General features: G+C 38.9%; 1 protein-coding gene and 1 long non-coding RNA gene across 2 annotated transcripts; both read left to right on the forward strand.

Moving 5' to 3' along the window:
- Positions 1 to 25,007, forward strand: LOC132617962 (uncharacterized). Its single transcript, XR_009573903.1, has 3 exons — positions 1 to 185; positions 12,346 to 12,417; positions 24,614 to 25,007. It is a non-coding gene; the product is annotated as an uncharacterized LOC132617962 (long non-coding RNA).
- Positions 198 to 3,061, forward strand: LOC132617961 (uncharacterized). Its single transcript, XM_060333025.1, has 2 exons — positions 198 to 2,472; positions 2,553 to 3,061. Exons 1-2 carry the CDS (start codon positions 2,349 to 2,351, stop codon positions 3,011 to 3,013), a joined length of 585 nt encoding a protein of 194 aa, XP_060189008.1. The 5' UTR covers positions 198 to 2,348; the 3' UTR covers positions 3,014 to 3,061.
- Positions 25,008 to 25,455: the final 448 nt, after the last annotated feature.

Genomic DNA, 25,455 nt, shown 5'->3' on the forward strand with positions numbered 1-25,455 from the left:
ACTCTTTTTAAAGCCCTATTTTATTTCCCCAAAAATCTCTAACGTCGCTTTTTTTCTCCCTATTTACACCTGAAGTCCCTCTCTTTCTCCAACAGGTCGGCTCTATCTCTCTTTCTCCAACAACGCTGCTCTCTCTTTCTCCTGTTTCTTCAAGTAAAAGTCACCTGAAATTCTTTGCTCTACTGGTAAGATTTCTTTGTTTATTAAATTGTATATTCACAATATTCTTGGCATTTGTTTTTTGGCAAAAAACCAATAACTAACTAAAGTTCAATCAAGAAACATACGGAATCTTTTTGTGTATCTGTTTCTATGTAGTAGTAGCAGCTTTTTGTTTCTTGGCACCTGATGGCATGTTGGTTTATGATTTGCAAAAAAAAAAAAAAAAAAAAATGGGATTTTTGTTTGTCTTTGAAAAAAAAATGAATAGAAGAATCTTTTTGTGTATCTGTTTCTATGTAGTAGTAGTAGCAGCAGCTTAGCTGAGATTTGTTTTGTGGTGAGTATTGAGGAAAGTGGGGATTTCTAAATAGGTATGCCAGTAGAGAAGACTAGTAGATTATGGGAGATGGGGATTGGGTCCCTTGTGTTTCTTTGGAAATCAAATGAAGCGTCACTTTGTCCCTACTGTATTATATTTCTATTTTTTTATATATGTGGACAGGTCAGCTTTTTAATTTTTATGACACAAATATTCTAGTTTTTTCCTTCTTTTTTATTCATCATCTGAATTTGTTTTGTCTTTTATCGTCTGGTGGGTTTACAAGATTATTTAACTTTAATTTAATTTGATTCAACGTATATGGGTTATTCTCTTTTCTTCAGTTTTCAAATCTAGTTGACAATTTATCCATTCTTTTGTCATGATTTTTGACTAAGGGACTATGAGAAACAACCATTTTACCTGCACAAGATAGGAGTAAAGTTTGCGTACGTGGACACTATCCTTCCTAAACCCTTACTTGTAGAATTACACTGAATATGTTATTGTTATTGTTATTGTTATGTTATGATTTTTTCTTGTGGTGTGTTACTAAATATTTTAGGAGTTTCATTCTATCATTGTCTTATTTGGCTTTTGAGTCCAATATTAACCGGCCAAGGAAAAGAGTCTACTATTTGGCTTGCAACTATTAAGTTAACAGAGTATGTTGTCATTAGAATTGTTTAGGTACAACCATGAATGTATAATTTTTTTGGAAGGTCTATATCTTTTTTTACCCCAAATGTTCCAATTAGTGGTTTTACTGCTTAAGTTTTGTTAAGTACTCTAAGTAACAAAGCATATTTTATAATTATAGTATATTTTATCAACTTTTATGAATTTTGGCAAAATGGGTACAACTACAAAAGCATTTATAAACCAACCTTAAAGAGATAATAACATTCACAAGACATATCCCCCAGCTTCTCATGTTAATAACCATATCAAGTCCAAAAGACAACTCCATTAGCTTTGTCTCAACTGTAAGGAGTAGTTACTAGTATCAAGCTTCAATCAAGATTGACACCATCCTAATTATCTTGACAAAATGACCTGCAAGACTGAATTGGTGTATTATTACTTATACATTGCTTGGTGTTGTTGTACGCACATCTAACTTTTTAAGAAATTGGAAGTTTGGTCTCTCAGCTACTTACCATTTTAAATTTTGGTTCATGTATCATGTAATTTTTGTTGTGTTAGTCTATATGTTATGATCATTAGAATTATATATTTCAGTTATGGAACAAGCTAGCTAAAACGATACAAGAACGGATACGCGGAAACGAGAAATTAAGAAGATAAACAAAAGGAAAAGAAAAGATACAAAGAAACTAACTAGGAATTCAAAAGGGACAAGGAAATTAAAGGATAAGTAAGTTGACACAAAGAGAAATACCAATTGGCAACCAAGGTTCTATATAATCAAGACCTCCAATTGAGTAATCACAAGCACCAAACTTCTTAAGGTGACCTCAAGGGAAACAAAGTCCCAAGCAACCGACCTTCTCAACAAAGAATTCAACCAAAATCTTCAACAAGCTCTCATCTCTCATTCTCCCAATGGAGTCTTACAATTTCACAATTTCAATATTTCACATCATCAAAGTCTCCCTAATGAAATAAACTAAGGTAGTATTTATACTAGATAGAAAAGGAAGACAACTACATTATTACAATAATACCCTTAATGAAGTAAGGGCCTTGTTTGGTTGGTAGTCTTCTCAAAAGATGAGAAAAGGCCTTCTTCTCCCTACTTCATCCAAATGAGGCCTATACTTCCATTTTAGCATATTCTTGAGCTTCATGCCTTCAATCCAAGCACCTAGTAAGTCTCCAAAGACGTGATCCCTAGCTCGGCTTGATGTGCATATTCTTGATGAAGCTCGGCTTGTATCATGCTGGATGGGAAGGCATAGCACATGATGCACGTGTTCTAATGGAGATTGTGTCTAATCCAGAGAATGGCTTTCCATTTCCTCCACCTAGTAAGTCATACACTTTAAACAATTGAAATGATTATTTAACCTCTCAATAGGATCACCTAACATTTTTATTTTAATGTTAGATAAATACTATCTATGTGATGCGGCATATTCTAATACTCGAGGATTTCTAGCACCGTATCGTAATATTCGATATTGGTTAGGAGATTATCATCGTAGGTGTGCCATAACTAAGGAGGAAAAGTTTAATCATGCACATGCACAGCTTAGAAACGTTATCGAACGTTATTATGGAGCCCTGAAAGCAAGATTTCCTATATTGGACAAGATGGCCCCATACCCTATTAATATCCGAAGAGATGTTGTTATTGCATGCTTTGCAATTAATAATTTTATCAGAAAGGAGCGCATCAATGATGACTTATTTAATCAATTTGACACACCTCAAGTAATCTTTTATGAAAAAGGACAACAAGAAGAAGCATTGGATGAAACGAATGGACCTAGTTGGACAACTAAAGATTCTCAGATAATGACCGATATGCGGGAGCAACTTGCACTCCAACTAATGCAAAGAAGATGAAATACTTGAGAGTTCTATATTTAAGTTATTTGAACTTTTTTCTCCAGTGGTGGAATGTTAAAATTTGATGATTGTTAGTTAGTTACTCAAATACTCTAATATTTATGCTTCTAAATCATAACTATATTTGAGATTTGCTTTGTTGGATAAGTTTGATTAATAGATTAATTTATGTTGAATTTAAATTTTATGATAACATTTTATTACAACAATTTTTTTTATCGTTATATCATTTTTTAATAATTCAGCTAGTTCAATAATTGTATCAAACACAAAATATTCATTTATGTTTTTAAATACTTTAATTTATCTCTCAAATAATAATGTTGTTTAAGTTAATATTGTATCTAATATTTTGTTGGTATGACTTTTAATTACTATTTTATTTGAGTTATATATTTATTATGTTTAAATATTGATATATTACACACATTCGGATGATGAAAAACAAACAGTCTTAATCATTCAGTGTTCAGATCTACAGACCACATCTTAATATTCAGATATGTATTCAGATTAAGACATCTTAATCTTAAAAAAAAACAAATGCAGCCTAAGCAAATATTTAATTTGTTAACATTTTACTACCCACTTGATGGAAGAAAGTAACGAAGCTACAATTGCTTGAACCGTTCTCTTTATTAAAGAAATAGACAGGTACCCCGGTCAAATCAAGTTAATGTCACGACCCAACCCAATGAGCCATGACTAGTGCCCGAGCTGGACACTCGTATACAAACCTGTTAAATATAGTCAGACTGAAACTAAGGATAGTATGGAAACTTGTAAAAGCCAACTATAGACTCATAACGCCATATATCATAATGAACCTGTCTCCTGAGGAGTCACAGCTAACCAAAACATAACATAATATTCAAGCCGACAAGGTTGCCACTATATACGGAAATACCCAAAACGAACCATATCGACATACCTAACCAAAACCTATATACAACCCACACATGTCTACAGACCTCTAAGAGTATCATAGTGAAACATGACGGGACAGGGCCCCGCCGTACCCCTGGATATGCATAAGTCTATATCAAAGCATCTGTACCAAAATGACTTAGGCTCGAGAATAATGGAGCTCTTCAAACAGCTGAGCAGAAGTCCTAGGCTGGAGGATCACCAAACTGAAAGTTTGTACCTGCGGGCATGAAACGCAGCCCCCGAAGAAAGGGGGTCAGTACGAGGAATGTACTGAGTATAGAAAGCATGAAATACCATAAAGAAGATCATGACTGAATAAAAGATAACAAGAGCCAAGTATGATAATCAAAGATACCAATGCACCTGTGCCTTACGAGATAAGAATCATGCATATCTATATAATATACCATACTCGGCCCATTATGGGACTCGATGAATGAAGTCATACACATATATACCGTACCGGCCCTCTAGTGAAGGTCTCGGTGAAATAATCATATATATATATATATATATACCGTACCCAGCCCTCTAGTGAGGGACTCGGTGAACAATGCAATGAAACTGTGCACGAATACATACCCGGCCCGGGACTCGGTGAACGATATATTAACGGCATGCACGAGCAGAATATCATGAGCAACCATATGCAAACTAAATCATCATCTGAGACTCAATAGAATAATTAGAATGAACTAACACTTGAGAATCAAGACAACAGTCACGTCAAGTACCACTGAGAACTAGAATTCATTGGAGTCATAATGCAAGTGAGACTCATAAAATTATTTCTGAACTCCTTAAATAACCTGGGAGCACCCTCGAATGTCACTATGGATTACATCAAAATAGGACTTCAGGAATCATAGACACGTATGAGGACATAATGAAATAGCTTCTAGAATCAAGAACATTAGCCATTCAATTATCTCTAAGAATAGGAGCTTCTTTGGAATTTATACGTTCGTCGTCCGTTTGTTTCATATAGACCATGCCAAAAGAAGAAAAGGGAATAGTTTTACATACCTTTGACGCTTAATCCGTGACTTGATATGTATACGCTGCCCGAAGTACCTCAACCTATATTAAGACGTTAAGAACTATGGTTAAGCTACGGAAAAGCTTAAAACGTATTTCAAAGTTAGTAGCTTCTTTCTAAAAAATTGGGCAGCATTTCCCCTATATTGTTCACTTCCCTCACATTCAAACCAACTCTAAAACAACCAGAATAACATCAATAACAACACGTCCCAGTTACCACATCAAGAACTAGCCAAAACAAGGTCTAAGAACACCTCGAAACAGCCCGCACCGCACGCACAACGCTCCAAATCAGTCCACACGTTGCAACGTTCAATAATAATTAACATAACAACCACGACATATTCAAGTTATTCCTAATGATTTATAGCCACAACACATCATCAAAAATGACCTAACAATAACATGCCCCAAACAGCCCATCAACTACAACAACACAAATACATAATCATAACCACACTTTTAATCCTTCAACACAACAAGAACAGCCCTACCCAATTACCATACCACAACGCCCAACAATAACCTACCAATATAGTATTTATGATCGTTTCTATTATGAAAAGAAGCGAGTACATACCGTAGACAAGAACAAGCCAATTCTGCCCGAGTTCCTAATAATCACGACACTACTTGAATGGAATGAGATATGAGGTTACTACCCACTTCTTCTTCCTCAAATCACATACCAACGTTGCTGCTCACTTGATTAAAAAGAGGGCAGGAACCTTTTTTTTTTTTTTTTGTCTTATGAACAAGATGAATTTAATATGCTACTTGGTCCTAATTCAAGAAGAAAATGAAACCTAAGATGTATATAATATTGCTGCCTCCTTGGACGTTTAGAACACCTAGTCAAAAATTAAATGTTTCTTCCAAATGCTTGAAGCTGGCCGTGAGCTACAAGGTAGCAGCCATGGCTGTTGTAAACCTCTCTCAAATGAAATTTTGTGAAGATGAAAATGTATAGATAATTAGTCATCAAAATATATATATATATATAGGCAAGCAGCCAACTTGACACATGTCCCACTTTATCATGTCATCATCCATGCTCCAATCATAATTGTTCATATTTTAGTGGGGCCCACTTAATAATCTGATCATGGTTGTTAATCCCTAATCTTCACTAATGTTTCTACATTAATAGTGATTAATTAGCAAACCGTGCAATATTAAGATTGGGACTAAAAAGTCCTTGTCTCATATCTCAAAAATAACCTTGTCCTTGAACTTATGTCGATTAACTTACGAATAATTCAACGTACAAAAGTACGGGATATAACATCCTTCCCCCCTTTGGAACATTCATCCTCGAATGTTAAACTAGTCCTATAGGGTCTTATAAAATTTTTGGCAAAGTTTCCTTTATCGCTGTACCTACCAACCTGCATTCAGCAACCCACAGATGCCTCACAGGGCCACAATAACATAAAGTCTTATCTACTAATCAATATAGTCAAGTAAGGAATTAAATTACCTGTAGGTATAGGGAACAAGTAAGGATACTTATTCTTCATCTCGTCTTCAGCTTCCCAGGTCACCTCTTCCCTATTATTATTTCGCCACAATACTTTGACGGAAGCCACATCCTTAGTACGTGACTTTCTAACTTAGCGATCAAGTATAGCTATGGGGTTCTCCTCATAAGACAACTTCTCTGTTACCTGGACATCATCTACAGGGAATACTCTAGAAGGGTCACCAATACATTTACGAAGCATTGATACATGAAAGACTGGATGTACTGCTTCCAAATCAGATGGTAGGTCCAACTCATAGGCAACCTTGCCTACCCTACGAATAATTTGATAAGGCCCAATGTATCTCGGGCTAAGCTTCCCCTTCTTGCCGAATCTCATCACACCCTTCATGGGTGATACCTTCAGGAACACCCAATCGCCAATCTGAAACTCTAAGTGTCGACGTCGATTATCTGCATATGACTTCTGTCGACTCTGGGCTGCCAATAATCTCTCCTGAATGAGTTTCATCTTATCAACAGCTTGTTGAACCATGTCTGGGCCGATTAACTTAGTCTGGTCTACATCGAACCAACCGATAGGTGACCTGCACTTCCTCCCATATAAGGCCTCGTACGGTGCCATCTGGATACTAGAATGGTAGCTATTATTATAAGCAAACTCAATAAGTGGCAAATGATTGTCCCAGCTACCTCTGAAGTCAATAATACAGGCTTGCAACATATCTTCTAGCGTCTGAATAGTACGCTCAGCCTGTCCGTCAGTCTGAGGGTGGAATGTTGTGCTAAGACTCACCTGTGTCCCCAATCCCTTCTGGAATGATCTCTCGAAGTTAGCTGTAAACTGAGCTCCTCTGTCCGATATAATAGATGTGGGAACCCCATGAAGTCTCACTATCTCCTTGATGTATAACCTCGCATAGTCCTCAGCTGAATAAGTAGTCCTGACTGGAAGAAAATGGGCTGATTTTGTCAGCCTATCCACAATAACCCATATAGAGTCATACTTCCGTTGAGTGCGAGGTACTTTCTAATCTTAGGTAGCACTGCTGTCTTGCTATTCATAGGCACACTATCTCTCTTTTCTTTGGAGATCATTGAACTCCCTATACTTATTCCTCTTGCTAAAACTTTCATCTCTTCTAGTGCTAAGATTTCCCTTTTCTTGAGCTTCAGAATATTGTAGCTCATCTTAAAACAGAATTTTTCTCCCCCCCCCCCCCCCCCCCCCCCTTTTTTTTTAAAGGATGTTTTCATATACTGTAACCTCTGAGTGTTAACCGTCTTTGATAGTCATCTATCCGACCTTAGCGATCCTTCAACTCCTGTATTCTATATAATTCCGGAGTTCTCTTCATCGCATGGTTTAACTTGTTTTCCTTTTTTTTTTTTTTGCTAGTTGAGTTTTTGTGTCAAATCAAAAATGCTTATACATATCGGATACAATCCTAACGGCTTCTTTACTGTCTTATCACTTCTACCTCTCATGACTAGTAGTACCCTAGGTTAATGAATTAATAGGGACATCGGAATTCATTAAGCCCCTTAAGGAGTGTCCGACTATACCACGCTCTTTTAGCCCTAGTCTTCCTCCACGACTACCTTCTTAATATCCTTGAAACTCTCCTTGCTATAGGTTTTGAATTCCTATTTATGTTTATACTATACCATAGAAAGTTGATATTCAACACCATCCATTCCCACGACTCGTCCTTTCATTATCTTAGCTCATTTGTCCCATAATTCTCCTTAACTATTCGTTTGCATCGCAGCTATGCTTCATAGTCCTTCTAGTGTTCTGTCAGCTCTTGTCCTTAATATGAAATCCTCACAAAGTACACCTTTTCCTTTCTTCTTTCATCGAGTCTTCATCTTTCTTTATGATACTACAACTTGTGCACACACATACAAATTCGGTTTCATGATCGCATCATTGCATCTTTTACATATATTTTGCCTTATAATTTCAATTTGTTTTCCCTTGGGCAAGCCTACTGATTCACTAACCTTCTCCTTGTTGTCGGCGGCCACATAATTCCCTTTAACCATTCCATTGACACCTTCTCCTTCCTTTAGTCCTTATAGTTTCCTTTACTTGTACAATGCCTATTTCCATTAGTCATCCTTTACTCCTGGGTTAGGAAGCTTTGGAATGTTTCGTTACGAGTACGAATCCCTTTTACAATGAAAATCTCTTTTTGCCCTAAGTTCTCCTTCCATCTAGGCCTATACTGTACCGTCCCGTCACTATTCCATGCCCTTCCATCCACTGTTAGTCCTTCTACCCGTTTAACTCATTTACTCGTAATTCTTCCTGACTATGTGTTCGTGTTGCAGCCGTACATCAAGTTTTCCTATTGTCCTACCACTTCTTTCTCTTAGCACGAAATTTTTATAGTTTACACTCTCTCCATGCTTCATTCATCGAGCCTTTATCCGTCTTTCTGACGCTACGGCCGAATTGTCTTCCATACATGTTCCTTACATTTCATTCTACTCCCTCTATGACCGAATCTCTCGGCCTTTACCGGAACTCTTGTCCCATGCCATTAATTTGTTTAATCGCTTGTGTCGTCCCATCATCCTCGTTCCTATCTCGACGATTGATCGGTTTCTTACAGCTAAATCATTAAAGCATTCTGTGTACTCCGAGGGTTAAAGATTTCCAGTTACTTTACTCCTAAATGCTCTTCTCCTTTCCTTATATTATAACATTGACCTTAAAGTTCATAGAATATCCTTTTTGAGTTGCAGATCCGTTTTACTTCCAAATCATATTTTAGGAGGGCTTTCTCCCTTCCCAAAGTGATTATGTCTGCTTGGTCATGCCTTTAGTTCCTCGATTGCTTCTCAAGAACTGGGAATCCCCTAAAATTGTTATCGAACCTGTTCATTCTTCCTCACTTCTCCTTCCTCTTCGTGGTTACTTTCCTTCAATCTTACTTACCAGTATTTGTTCTCCTAATTTTGTACGTTTATTTCCTGTCCGTGCTATCATACCCTATTTCTCTCACACCTACTCCCAAATTTTATCCAAATAGTCCCTTGTTTTTCCCGTTATTTCCCTTGGAAGCTTCACTCCCCCTCATTTCTCACTTCTCTCACCTTTTCTCAAGACATTCTAATCTCTTCTCTTCCTATATATACTCACTTTCTTCCTTTCCCCGATGTTATTGCATTAGGACTTTTCAACTCTAACCTACAGTAAGAATAACATTAACTTACCTTGTAACATTCGTACCATTATCGCCACTTGAACTTCGTTACCTTGTTCGATTAATGGCTTCCATATGCTGCAATGTCGGTTGCGAGGATACACATACCCGTTGGTACAACCACATATGAGATATCATACACACACGCATATATTTTCTAACGTCTTGCTCATAAGTACATCCGAATACTTTTCAAACCTATCCTAACAATAAAACTGTGATGCACCTTCCTTCTCTTTGCCGATCTAGTCCGCCTAATTCTTCACGATCTTTTAGAGCTCCCAAGCACTCCACATACTCCAATTCCCCCTTAGGCTACTCTAATTGCCCATTTGCCTCTTATGTCTGACTTCGTAGGATTTCTAATACACTTCGCAGGAAGGTCACCCATCCTAGTATTTCTCTCAGCCCAGCACACTTAACCTTGAAACTCTGATAAAATTCGGTGTGCTAGTGCTGATATAATTGTACCCACCTTACTACATGACCTCCATCACCTAATCTCGGGCAAGTTGACATCCTAACAGATTCCAAAACATTCTCGTAACGCATCTCCCTCCGAATTAGAAAGGATCTCTTATTCTTCCGACTACACAATTACTACCTTGGCCTTTTTCAATCCTCAATATCCAACTTTCACCTGTATGTATGACTACTTTCCATCCTATATTTCAAAATTCCCATGGTGACGAAAACACCTTGGTCGCCGTTACTTATAAATACTTGGTTGTCGGCCCCTTTGATTTTCGCTCGCCACTATTAGGTATAATCTATAGCAAATGCACATACATAGGAAATTTCAATAAAATCTCATATACCTGTAGTCGATCGGTCTCTAGTCTAATCTGGTGATCTATAAGGTGAAGTGTGCTCCTCGTCATCGTCTACCCACCATCTGCTCATCTGGCCTTCATCATCTCTCTTATCTGAGTCCAAGGAATGTAGATAACCGGGCAACTCCTGGTTTACTGACGGCCAGGATAGGGGGCTGGAGTAATCCGTAACACTTATCAGGGTAGCTGGTCTAACGTAGTGCTCTACCATAGGAGCAACTAGTACGGCCTCGAGGACCTCCTCCTCTGGTGTCCCAGACGAATACTCAGGCGGATCTATGTCATAACTGTCCCTTGGGGGGTCCTTCTCCCTGGATGTCAAAAACTCTGGAGGAATCATCGCTAGGTCCTCCGAGGGATCAGTATCAATGGAATAACTGAAGCTCCTCCTGCTCGCTCCTGGAGCCTAGGGTCCTGAATCTACTCTAGGGGCCTTCTTAGCACCCCCACAATCTGAAGCTGATCTCTTTATCTCTCGCTAGTCTGCACTTACCTACAGGAAAAGAGGTCGGAAGTGTTATATCCCGTATTTTCGCATATTCGGAAAATTCGAAATTATTTTGACTTGTAAGAAATAAGGCCATAATTTGATTTTTATTTAGTATATGGGTGTTGTTTATGAAATGTTGATGTGGAAACATGGAGGAAGGTCAAGGGCAAAATGGGAAATTTTAGAAATTAGTTTCAGGAATTTCAAAATAAGACCTATAACTAAATGGGCTCAAAATAAATGAAAAACAAAAAGGCCCAATATTTTGTGGGGTGGCCGGCCAACTTACCATGGCCCAAGCCCATGTGGAAAACTTAATCTAGCAAATAAATAGAAGGGTCCATGACTAGTCATCATATTTAGAAACTTCAAGAACAAAAGAGAGAGAGCAAGAACAAGAGAGGGGTTCGGCCACTACAAGAAAAGAAAAGAAAAATTTTAGCCCATCAATCTTGAGTTCAAAATTTGTAATTTTCTTGTATTCCTACTAAGCTCAAGACCCTCGTCAACGTGATATAATTTTTGAGGCAAGAAAATCACTTTGTTGGCAAGTGGAAATTCTTGAAAAAGGTAAAGATTCTACTCTTTTTATCTTGGAAGAATTTTATATATATGTTGTAGTATGTGGAAATGAATGTAGAGTATGAAAATTGTGGGTTATGGGTATGTGTGTGTGTGGCCGAATATTGTTGTGGATGGAGAGGGATGAACAAAATTTTATTTATTATGTTAATTGTGTTGTGGTGGCCTTGTGATGCAAATGGAGGAATACTAGTTCAAGTTGGCATGAAAATTGATTGTTAAGTTGTTGTAGAAATTTTGTGATTTTATTATAGATTTATGTAATTATGGAAATGGAAATTGTTAAGGTGCAAATTGTAGTTGTTGTTGATGAAATTGGAAGATGAAAAATGTGTTGTGAATGTTGTGTCGAAGGTTGGAGGTTTCGGGTGAATTATAGTTTTGGTGGGATTTTTTTGTATATTTTGTAGAATGGTATGAAATGCTTTTGAATTGCACTTGAATGATCTTGAATTGGTAGTGAATATGTAAGTGTCGATATCGGCTTGAAAATTCGTAGTTGAATTGAATGTTGATGAATTATGTTGAAAGGAAGGTTACTAATGTTAGAATGTGTTTTGAATTGATTACTGATGTTATTGGTGTGGTTGTTGGTATTGTTGGTATGGTTGTTGATGAATTTGGCCGAGTTTAATTCTCGGAGATGTTGAATTTACAGGGGAGATGCTGCCGAAATTTCTGTAGACAAGTACCAATTAGAATTGAATTTCTAAGTACTTGTAGCTGATATTTGGTAATTGATAATATTATTGTAGATATTGGAGAGCCCGAGACTTGAGTCGGGATCTGTTTGGCGAGTGATCGAGATTTGTTAGCGAGCGATCGAGGTATGTAAAGCCTACCGTTCCTTCTTTTTGGCATGATCCTTTTTGGAATAAACAAAAATGTATGTGTATGCTTATAAAGAAAATCCTACTCTTAGATGCCACTAGGATGGCTAACATCTTTGACCTCCGTAAGCTATCCCATATGGTTCGATACGCATTTATGATGTTTGAAGATTCTAGTTGATATGTTTCCGAACAATGTCCGAAAAATATTTGATATGGCTAAAGCTTTGGATACATATATTTTGATACGTACATGTCACACCCCGACATTTCGAGGGTGTGATGGGCACCCGACCCTTACTTAGGGCCGAGCGAACCCTCGGACTCCTGCTACATAGAAAATCACATCGAACTTTCTAAATCGGATAAGGTAAAATGTATAGTAAATTTTTTTTTCAGAAATATTCTATTAAATCAAACAAATACATATAATCATACAGAATCCATTACGTAACTCAGACCTACATATTGGCTGATGGAGCCGCTTACATACGAACAACCAATACTCACGACACTGTCTCTAACATAATCCAGAACCATAACATACGGACTCTGACTATGGCCCTTATTACATGATTTAGGGCTAGTCGAGGTCTCACAGATTCCGAAACACTTTTCGTCACACGCTCTTCCTTTTACAATTACCGTTTTGCCCTTTTAATAACCCTTATCACCTTTACAATTTCTTATTATTCGAAATCCGTATGCAACAGATACCTACAGTACTTTACAGAACATACGACTATATATCACATCCCAGCCGCTCAGAACTCCCGGTTTCAGGTAACAGAACGAATATTTCCAAACTTGCCCTTCTGGCTTTTCCATATCGTTATTTGCCTCATACCGTCGTAGGTGAGGCTTACAGATAGAATTCCATTTTCCTATAACTTGGCTCTATCGCACGATCTGAGACAGAAAGAAGGTCAACAATTCCTAAATGCCCCGTAGCCTCCGGTCTATAAGTGTGGCGCGCTACACACCCATAAACAAGACTCTACCGGACACGACTTTGCAGACAACCCCTAGGACATACCTGCTCTGATACCACTCTGTCACACCCCGACATTTCGAGGGTGTGATGGGCACCCGACCCTTACTTAGGGCCGAGCGAACCCTCGGACTCCTGCTACATAGAAAATCACATCGAACTTTCTAAATCGGATAAGGTAAAATGTATAGTAAATTTTTTTTCAGAAATATTCTTTTATATCAAACAAATACATATAATCATACAGAATCCATTACGTAACTCAGACCTACATATTGGCTGATGGAGCCGCTTACATACGAACAACCAATACTCACGACACTGTCTGCAAAGTCTCTAACATAATCCAGAACCATAACATACGGACTCTGACTCGGCAGCATTCCAGAAGCAAATGGAGTTTGCTGACCCTGCTGGATCATCTTCTGTAATAACTTTAGCTCATCTGGGAGTACCTGCGCGGCATGAAACGCAGCCCCCGAAGAACAGGGGGTCAGTACGAAAATGTACCGAGTATGTAAAGCAAAAATATCACAAGTATAATCATAGCCCGGACCAGAAGCACAGAAATATATACAGGCATAATCGAATCCAAATCCAAGACAGACATACCGAGTTTAGCTGACAGAATCATCCCACAGAGCTGGGGCACAGATGTAACTGATACCATCATAATCAGAGACAGAGGTACAGAATGGAACAGACTGAGTCGTGATCCAGATCAGATTACCAGAAGTAAAACATACAGAAACGTAATTTAGCCGGACAGAAAGAAGGGTAGCGGACAGAACCATAATCTTATCAGATAGACCGAAGTGTACGAATAGAATCATAATCGTATCGAACAGACCGAGGCGTAACGGACAGAATCAAAACCCAGACGAATAGGCAGAATCAGATTCCCGACGGATAGACAGAATCACATTTCAGATGGACAGACAGAATCAGATTTCAGGCGGATAGACAGAATCATAATCCAGAGTTATATAGAGTCATATGCCATATCAGAACGCCGTAGCGTATCGGATCAGATGTTGCCACCTGTGAATCATATGATGTTTACAAAGAGTGTGCCACCTCGAGCTCAACCCAGTACAGTGGTCACACCATACACAAACATATCGTATCAAATCATATCATATCATATCAGAATACGCGTCTACAAGGGGTATGCCACCTCGAGCTCGGCCCAGTACAGTGGTCATCCCATGCAGAAACTGCCCGTTTTTCCCGCTCGAGCTCTGCCCAGTACACGGGTCACGGACCAGTCTAGGGAGCTCGAGCTCCGCCCAGTACACTCCCAACGCGTCTGCCTGGTATCAAATCACACAGCGCAGATACTATCCGCTTTGGGGATCGAGTTCAGCCCAGACCACCCCTCACGGTTTTATTTCAGAACTTCATAGGCAACATAGGGAAATAGCGCATGACAGCATAGCTTGGTCCGGCTCAGTGAATAGACATGGTAGGGCTTGCACGAACGGAGTAGTGAGAGACCAGATACACATATTTTCAGACTCGATAGATACAAACACTTATTGACATTGGAGGATTATAGACGTAATTCGGAACGATCAGAATTGATACGGGATATTTACGGATACGTTTACCACAGAATCGTTACGAACGTTTCAAAACAGATTTCGATCGACAGATCCGTCCAAGGAATCGGACAGTAGTCATAAAGCACATACATAACTCTTTGGATGGCACGATGGAATGTTTCAACACAAAACGTCTAGAGTCATTTCACATGTCCAAGCATTTTTATAAGACTGGTGAGAGTGATTGAACATACTATCGGAATATTCGTAACGGATTACTCGATGAAAACATTCATATCCGAATACTAATGTCAAAATAGCTCTAACGGAGTACTTGTATCGGAACACCTATGCTCGGATACTCATATCAATAAAAGGGCATGCAGTCGAATTGTCATAGTGCGCACGATCAATAACTCGGCCCAGAGGACCGGTGAACGATATCATAATAATGGGCACGAGCGGCGTCATGAACGGCTAATGCAATTTATGGATCGGAATAGCTATAGGGCCCAATATAGTCATATGTCGGCCCGTTAATCCAACTAGTCCGAACAATGGTCAATACGGGGTTTATTTCACAAAGGCTCTTCCAAAACTATGTTTATAGTTCAAAATGTAAGTTACAATGTTGAAATACTTTTGTAAGCTTGATAAAATCATAGGTTGATCCAATAGTCAAAATAATTCGGATAATTAATCAAACGGGGTTCATTTCACAAAAATATTTCCAAAATGGTCGTTGTGGTTCAAAATATAGTTTAAGATATCGTGGCGACCAAAACATTATTTTGTGATAGTCAAATTCATAAACTAAAGTCCTTTACCGGCGTTATGCCAAAGTGAACCTTATAGGGCAAACAAAAGGGTTTCGGACTTAGCAGGCCCACCTCGGGTCAAGTCGAGGTAGCGAACATGATTTACGGGCATTTGAGGTCTATGGAATCAAACATAAAGGTTTCGAAGTGATCCGACTATGTTTGCACAAGTTTCGGACGTTTGGTTACTTTCTAGCCAAAATAGGGTCCTTAAGCTTCAATGGAATTGAATGAATAGTAGTCATTTTCTAATTCGGATTTCGAGGAGCAGATTTGCTCCCGGGGTTCCAATATCAACCTAACATACTTAAGACATGCCAAAAGAAGGAATGGGGAGCCTTACATACCTTTCTTACTTCGTACGCTCGTTCAAACTCGATTCCCGTTTCGTCCAAAATCTGCAATTGGTCATTGTTACCAATTAGAATCTTCAAGACTTAAGAATACACTTATCTTCATTTTGTCTACCGAAATTTCGGCAGCACCTCCCCTATAAATATAGCACCCCCGAGAAACATCTCGGCTCAAATAATAGCGATAACAACCCAACAGCATCAACAAAGTCAACAACCATTACAATATAGCACAATATAAGGCAACTAGCTCTATTTTCGGACATAATGCACTAACGTCCATTCCGACTTCACACTTCCAAACTAAGCTCAATATTTTCATATTCATCACTAATCAAGATCATCCCCATATAGGTTAGAAGCATTTCATATCGTTTTCACAAAATGTTCACACGATATACAAGATATACAATTTTCCACCAAGATCATATTTCATCCAAAACTTCTAGTATTTGGCATACATATCCATAACATGTTTCCACCTTCCAAATCCATCAATGATCATCATAATCATATCCTTAACAACTCCATTTTCATAATGTCATAAAATCATCATAAAACGACATAGACTTCTACTTTCCATTTCAATGCAAACTTATATCATTTCATCTTCATTTATATTGCAAGCATCACATTAACACAATTAACATATTAAACAAAAGTGATTTATTTCCATTCCAATTTCAACATCACACGACCAACCTACTCATTTCCCACTTCAACCAAATTCATTCCACTTTCATTCTCAATGCAATTTCCACAATTATCACAACTAGAATACAACATAAATTTCCATTCATCACATGCACACATTAATACACACACGGCCACACACGGGTATGCACTCCCACTTTGCAAACTTCTATATTTTCATGAATTCTACTCATTTCCATATACTACAACACAAACAAACCTTCATAACTTAATAATATGGAATGAATTCTTACCTTTTCTCTTCAACTTCTTCACTCAAATATGTTGTCCCATTGAAGAAACTAGTGCCCTTTCTTCCCAAATAATTGCACCATGTTGTAGAGGGACCTTGAATTAGTGAAAATACCACAAGAAAAATATTTTGGAAGCAAGATTTCCAAGACCCAATTTCTTAGGGTCTTGGCCGAATGGCTTGCCCCTTTGTTCTTCATTTTTTTTTTGTTTTGTTTCTTGATCCTTCTAATGGCTAAGTGTATATATATAATATGAATACTTTGATTAGTGACCACATGGAAATCACATGACCATTTTATGGGTTTGGGCCATGCTTTGGCCGGCCACCCTCTTCAAATTGGGCCTCCATTTTCTTATTTATTTTGAGCCCAATAATAATAATTCTCGTTTTGTAATTCCCGAAACTAATTTTCAAAATTCCAATTTTTTCCCTTGGCCTTCCTCCGTGTTTCCACACCAATATTTTTCATGAACAACACACCCATATGTGAATTCAAATCAACATATGGCCTTATTCCTTGCAAATCAAAATCATTCGAATTTTCCCGAACATGCGAAAGTACGGGATATAACATCCTCCTCCCCTTTAAAACATTCATCCTCGAATGTTAAATTAGCCTTACCGGCCTTACAAACGTCTCAGGGGAGGCCCAACTATCCACACCTTTCACTTCTTGTCACACTCCTCTGTTCCTTATAACGTTATTATAATCCCACGTCATATCGAACAGATTCATAACTAGGGTCGGACACATAGGAGCATACCGGACAAATTCATAGTCAGAATCAAATGTACGGGACTATGGCAGGCAGAGTCGTAGTCAAAGTCAGACGTATGGGAGTATGTCAGACAGATCCGTGATCAGAGTCAGACGTACAAAAATTTATCAAACTGGTTCGTAACCAGAGCCAATCGTGCAGAAGCATATCAGATAGGAACGTAATCAGATTCAAAGGTACAGAGGCATAATAAACAGAGCCTCATCGAAATCAGAGGCGCGAAAGTACAACAGACAGAGTTTTGATTAGAATTAGACCACTTCTACTAAGGCTTTCGTGATTTACGAAAATTTCCTTGTCGACACTTCATTACTCACCCTGATCATCGTACCACGAATTATTTCATCAAAACCTGTTCACTCATTCGTAACTCGTTTGTCAAATTGCCATACAAATAGTTTTATGTGTCGTTTGTTGGCTCTTTCAAAGATCCTGCTTATTCGCATTTCGTGTCCTTCATCTTTTCTGATATCCATACTCATTTTCTCTTTCAGATATCGTCACACTATATTAACTTGTAATGCAATCGGGGTTTGTCTATTCTTTGACAACATTCCTTGTCGTAGTCGCGATTCCCTTGGTCTCGCTTGTTTAAGTCAATTTTCAGACCTCACACACTTTTCCCTCGTTTCGTATAATCATACTTCATCCTTTTCCGGAGGTTTGGCTCCGTCGTATTTACTACCTTTCGCTTCCTCCTAATGTTTGACCTTTTTGCTTTTACTTCACTTACTCTCTTTCCTTTCCAATATCATTATACTGGAACCTTCCAGACTTAACAGATAGGGGAAATGACAACATCCTACCTTGTAACATACGTACCCTTTACCTTTGTTATTGTTACTTGGGGCTCAGTACCCTTATTCAATTGGTGCCTCTCGCATTCTAGCACCGGTCGCGGGGACACACATATTCACTAGTACAATCACAGATAAGGCATCATACGCATTCATATATGCACACATAATCATTTTCAACTAGGCCACAGTGTACCCCCAAACATCATTCAAACCTATTCTAATTCCAAAACTGTAGCGTTCTTTCTGTTTCTTCTCTAATCTAACTGATTGCGCGTTGTGTGGCCTTTTTATGATCTCCAACCATCTCGTATATTCTAGTCTCACTCAGGCCATTTTAGCTTTCCGTTGGTCTCTTACATCAGAATACAGAAAATTCCGGCATACTTCCCAGGGGGGTCACCCATCCTGAAATTGCTCCCACCTGAGCACGCTTAACCTCTAAACTGTGGTGAAATACGGTGCCTTAGAGCAGATATGATCGCATCCGCTTTCTCATATGGCCCTTATTACATGATTTAGGGCTAGTCGAGGTCTCACAGATTCCGAAACACTTTTCGTCACACGCCCTTCCTTTTACAATTACCGTTTTGCCCTTTTTATAACCCTTATCACCTTTACAATTTCTTATTATTCGAAATCCGTATGCAACAGATACCTACAGTACTTTACAGAACATACGACTATATATCACATCCCAGCCGCTCAGAAATCCCGGTTTCAGGTAACAGAACGAATATTTCCAAACTTGCCCTTCTGGCTTTTCCATATCGTTATTTGCCTCATACCGTCGTAGGTGAGGCTTACAGATAGAATTCCATTTTCCTATAACTTGGCTCTATCGCACGATCTGAGACAGAAAGAAGGTCAACAATTCCTAAATGCCCCGTAGCCTCCTGTCTATAAGTGTGGCACGCTACACACCCATAAACAAGACTCTACCGGACACGACTTTGCAGACAACCCCTAGGACAGACCTGCTCTGATACCACTCTGTCACACCCCGACATTTCGAGGGTGTGATGGGCACCCGACCCTTACTTAGGGTCGAGCGAACCCTCGGACTCCTGCTACATAGAAAATCACATCGAACTTTCTAAATCGGATAAGGTAAAATGTATAGTAATTTTTTTTTCAGAAATATTCTTTTAAATCAAACAAATACATATAATCATACAGAATCCATTACGTAACTCAGACCTACATATTGGCTGATGGAGCCGCTTACATACGAACAACCAATACTCACGACACTGTCTACAAAGTCTCTAACATAATCCAGAACCATAACCTACGGACTCTGACTCGGCAGCATTCCAGATGCAAATGGAGTTTGCTGACCCTGCTGGATCATCTTCTGTAATAACTTTAGCTCATCTGGGAGTACCTGCGCGGCATGAAACGCAGCCCCCGAAGAACAGGGGGTCAGTACGAAAATGTACCGAGTATGTAAAGCAAAAATATCACAAGTATAATCATAGCCCGGACCAGAAGCACAGAAATATATACAGGCATAATCGAATCCAAATCCAAGACTGACATACCGAGTTTAGCTGACAGAATCATCGCACAGAGCTGGGGCACAGATGTAACTGATACCATCATAATCAGAGACAGAGGTACAGAATGGAACAGACTGAGTCGTGATCCGGATCAGATTACCAGAAGTACAACATACAGAAACGTAATTTAGCCGGACAGACAGAAGGGTAGCGGACAGAACCATAATCTTATCAGATAGACCGAAGTGTACGAATAGAATCATAATCGTATCGGACAGACCGAGGCGTAAGGGACAGAATCAAAACCCAGACGGACAAACAAAATCATACTCCAGACGGGCAGATAGAATCATATTTCAGACGAACAGGCAGAATCAGATTCCCGACGGATAGACAGAATCACATTTCAGATGCACAGACAGAATCAGATTTCAGGCGGATAGACAGAATCATAATCCAGAGTTATATAGAGTCATATGCCATATCAGAACGCCGTAGCGTATCGGATCAGATGTTGCCACCTGTGAATCATATGATGTTTACAAAGAGTGTGCCACCTCGAGCTCAGCCCAGTACAGTGGTTACACCATACACAAACATATCGTATCAAATCATATCATATCATATCAGAATACGCGTCTACAAGGGGTATGCCACCTCGAGCTCGGCCCAGTACAGTGGTCATCCCATGCAGAAACTGCCCGTTTTTCCCGCTCGAGCTCTGCCCAGTACACGGGTCACGGACCAGTCTCGGGAGCTCGAGCTCCGCCCAGTACACTCCCAACGTGTCTACCTGGTATCAAATCACACAGCGCAGATACTATCCGCTTTGGGGATCGAGCTCAGCCCAGACCACCCCTCACGGTTTTATTTCAGAACTCCATAGGCAACATAGGGAAATAGCGCACGACAGCATAGCTTGGTCCGGCTCAGTGAATAGACATGGTAGGGCTTGCACGAACGGAGTAGTGAGAGACCAGATACACATATTTTCAGACTCGATAGATACAAACACTTATTGACATTGGAGGATTATAGACGTAATTCGGAACGATCAGAATTGATACGGGATATTTACGGATACGTTTACCACAGAATCGTTACGAACGTTTCAAAACAGATTTCGATCGACGGATCGGTCCAAGGAATCGGACAGTAGTCATAAGGCACATACATAACCCTTTGGATGGCACGATGGAATGTTTCAACACAAAATGTCTAGAGTCATTTCACATGTCCAAGCATTTTTATAAGACTGGTGAGAGTGATTGAACATACTATCGGAATATTCGTAACAGATTACTCGATCAAAACATTCATATCCGAATACTAATGTCAAAATAGCTCTAACGGAGTACTTGTATCGGAACACCTATGCTCGGATACTCATATCAATAAAAGGGCATGCAGTCGAATTGTCATAGTGCGCACGATCAATAACCCGGCCCAGAGGACCGGTGAACGATATCATAATAATGGGCACGAGCGGCGTCATGAACGGCTAATGCAATTTATGGATCGGAATAGCTATAGGGCCCAATATAGTCATATGTCGGCCCGTTAATCCAACTAGTCCGAACAATGGTCAATACGGGGTTTATTTCACAAAGGCTCTTCCAAAACTATGTTTATAGTTCAAAATGTAAGTTACAATGTCGAAATACTTTTGTAAGCTTGATAAAATCATAGGTTGACCCAATAGTCAAAATAATTCGGATAATTAATCAAACGGGGTTCATTTCACAAAAATATTTCCAAAATGGTCGTTGTGGTTCAAAATATAGTTTAAGATATCGTGGCGACCAAAAAATTATTTTGTGATAGTCAAATTCATAAACGAAAGTCCTTTACCGGCGTTATGCCAAAGTGAACCTTATAGGGCAAACAAAAGGGTTTCGGACTTAGCAGGCCCACCTCGGGTCAAGTCGAGGTAGCGAACATGATTTACGGGCATTTGAGGTCTATGGAATCAAACATAAAGGTTTCGAAGTGATCTGACTATGTTTGCACAAGTTTCGGACGTTTGGTTACTTTCTAGCCAAAATAGGGTCCTTAAGCTTCAATGGAATTGAATGAATAGTAGTCATTATCTAATTCGGATTTCGGGGAGCAGAATTTCTCCCGGGGTTCCAATATCAACCTAACATACTTAAGACATGCCAAAAGAAGGAATGGGGAGCCTTACATACCTTTCTTACGTCGTACGCTCGTTCAAACTCGATTCCCGTTTCGTCCAAAATCTGCAATTGGTCATTGTTACCAAGTAGAATCTTCAACACTTAAGAATACACTTATCTTCATTTTGTCTACCGAAATTTCGGCAGCACCTCCCCTATAAATATAGCACCCCCGAGAAACATCTCGGCTCAAATAATAGCGACAACAACCCAACAGCATCAACAAAGTCAACAACCATTACAATATAGCACAATATAAGGCAACTAGCTCTATTTTCCGACATAATGCACTAACGTCCATTCCGACTTCACACTTCCAAACTAAGCTCAATATTTTCATATTCATCACTAATCAAGATCATCACCATATAGGTTAGAAGCATTTCATATCGTTTTCACAAAATATTCACACGATATACAAGATATACAATTTTCCACCAAGATCATATTTCATCCAAAACTTCTAGTCTTTGGCATACATATCCATAACATGTTTCCACCTTCCAAATCCATCAATGATCATCATAATCATATCCTTAACAACTCCATTTTCATAATGTCATAAAATCATCATAAAACGACATAGACTTCTACTTTCCATTTCAATGCAAACTTATATCATTTCATCTTCGTTTATATTGCAAGCATCACATTAACACAATTAACATATTAAACAAAAGTGATTTATTTCCATTCCAATTTCAACATCACACGACCAACCTACTCATTTCCCACTTCAACCAAATTCATTCCACTTTCATTCTCAATGCAATTTCCACAATTATCACAACTAGAATACAACATAAATTTCCATTCATCACATGCACACATTAATACACACACGGCCACACACGGGTATGCACTCCCACTTTGCAAACTTCTATATTTTCATGAATTCTACTCATTTCCATATACTACAACACAAAAAAACCTTCATAACTTAATAATATGGAATGAATTCTTACCTTTTCTCTTCCACTTCTTCACTCAAATATGTTGTCCCATTGAAGAAACTAGTGCCCTTTCTTCCCAAATAATCGCACCATGTTGTAGAGGGACCTTGAATTAGTGCAAATACCACAAGAAAAATATTTTGGAAGCAAGATTTCCAAGACCCAATTTCTTAGGGTCTTGGCCGAATGGCTTGCCCCTTTGTTCTTCATTTTTTTTTTGTTTTTTTTCTTGATCCTTCTAATGGCTAAGTGTATATATATAATATGAATACTTTGATTAGTGACCACATGGAAATCACATGACCATTTTATGGGTTTGGGCCATGCTTTGGCCGGCCACCCTCTTCAAATTGGGCCTCCATTTTCTTATTTATTTTGAGCCCAATAATAATAATTCTCGTTTTGTAATTCCCGAAACTAATTTTCAAAATTCCAATTTTTGCCCTTGGCCTTCCTCCGTGTTTCCACACCAATATTTTTCATGAACAACACACCCATATGTGAATTCAAATCAACATATTGCCTTATTCCTTGCAAATCAAAATCATTCGAATTTTCCCGAACATGCGAAAGTACGGGATATAACAGTACATATGATCTTAAAGGCTCCGTTTGATTTGCTCCTTAGTAATGGTTGAAAGTTCCCCTAATACAAATGTTACTTGAATTTCCAAAAAGAGCTTATGAAATGCTTTTAGAAAGTTTTGTACTTCAAAAGTTCGTAACTTTCGTATATTAACTCCGATTGACCCGAAACTGATTTCTGAGCCTTCGGATGTCGTAAAAATATTTGTTCATCAAGTTTTGAAGCTTATTTATTTATATGCATATGGTTTCCGCACTACTCCGCTCGTGCCTACTACTATGATATCGTTCGTCGGTTCTGTGATCGTGCGCACTATGGTATATTCGGCAGTATGATGTGTTACGGTTCCCGAGACCTCGCCATAGGGTCGGGTACCGCTTATATACGGCGTTATGATGTGATATGGCATATGATATGTTCTGGTGTTGTGATATGTTATGATGATACGATATGTTCGGGGATTGTACGGAGATGTGAAACCTTCTGGAGTATGATGTGTTGTGGCGCCAGCGTCGGAGTGGCGGCCACGTTCCTGAACCCTATGCATGATTTTTTTATTTGCATGATATATATATATATATATATATATATTTTCAGCACAGGTTTTGGTATACTAATTCTGTATCCACATTTTGTACTCCTCACTTCGGTTATGATTCGGATTTCTGTATTTCATGCTTTGCATACTCAGTACATATTTCTTACTGACCCCCTTTCCTCGGGGGATGCGTTTCATGCCCGCAGGTACGGACGTTCGTTTCGGTGATCCTCCAGTATAGGATACATATTCTGCCACTTGGATTACTCCTTTTAATCCGGAGCTCGTATTTTTGGTACATATCTTCTGTTATACATATTCTGTATATATATGACTATTTGGGTACGGCGGGGCCCTGTCCCGTCATATGTTCTGTCATGATTTGTAGAGGCCTGTAGTCATATATGTGGGTCATGGGTGATGTTTGTTCGTTTGTGATTATGATCTGCATCTTAATGCGGTCCCGTTTACTATTATGGCCAAAACGGCACATATGTTTGTATATGTGTGTATATCTGGGCGATGTGTATTCCGCCAGCCTACCGGATTTGATATGATGTTTCTGTACGGGCGACCGCTTAAGACGATATTTGTTTTCAGTATCTGTTTAAAATAACATATGTTAAGTTTGAATAAATCTTTGATATGTCGATCTGGTACGTAAGTCTGTTTGGGTGTCCAAATAGAGCACCAGTCGCGGCCCACGGGGCTGGGTCGTGACAGGAAGCGATCTTTCCTAGACTCTGGCTCTATCGCACGATCTAAGACAGAAGGAAAGATGACATCCTAAATGTCCTGTAGCTTCCTGTTTATAGATGTGGTGCAAAACACACCGATAAACAAGACTCTACAAGACACAGTCTGTAGACACTCCGAGGATGAACTGCTCTGATACCACTTTTGTCACGACCCAACCCGATGAGCCATGACTAGTGCCCGACCTGGACACTCGTATACGAACCTGTTAGATATAGTCAGACTGAAACTAAGGACAGTACGGAAACTTGTAAAAGCAAACTATAGACTCATAATGCCATATATCATAATG

Source organism: Lycium barbarum, chromosome 11 (assembly GCF_019175385.1).
Source record: "Lycium barbarum isolate Lr01 chromosome 11, ASM1917538v2, whole genome shotgun sequence".
Lineage (NCBI taxonomy): Eukaryota > Viridiplantae > Streptophyta > Magnoliopsida > Solanales > Solanaceae > Lycium > Lycium barbarum.

Bases quoted from the DNA above. Each gene is read 5' to 3' on its own strand.
- LOC132617961 (XM_060333025.1), top strand. From the start codon at position 2,349: ATGTGCATATTCTTGATGAAGCTCGGCTTGTATCATGCTGGATGGGAA. The intron at 2,473-2,552 runs GTAAGTCATACA...TTTTAATGTTAG, and splicing joins CTTTCCATTTCCTCCACCTA to ATAAATACTATCTATGTGAT.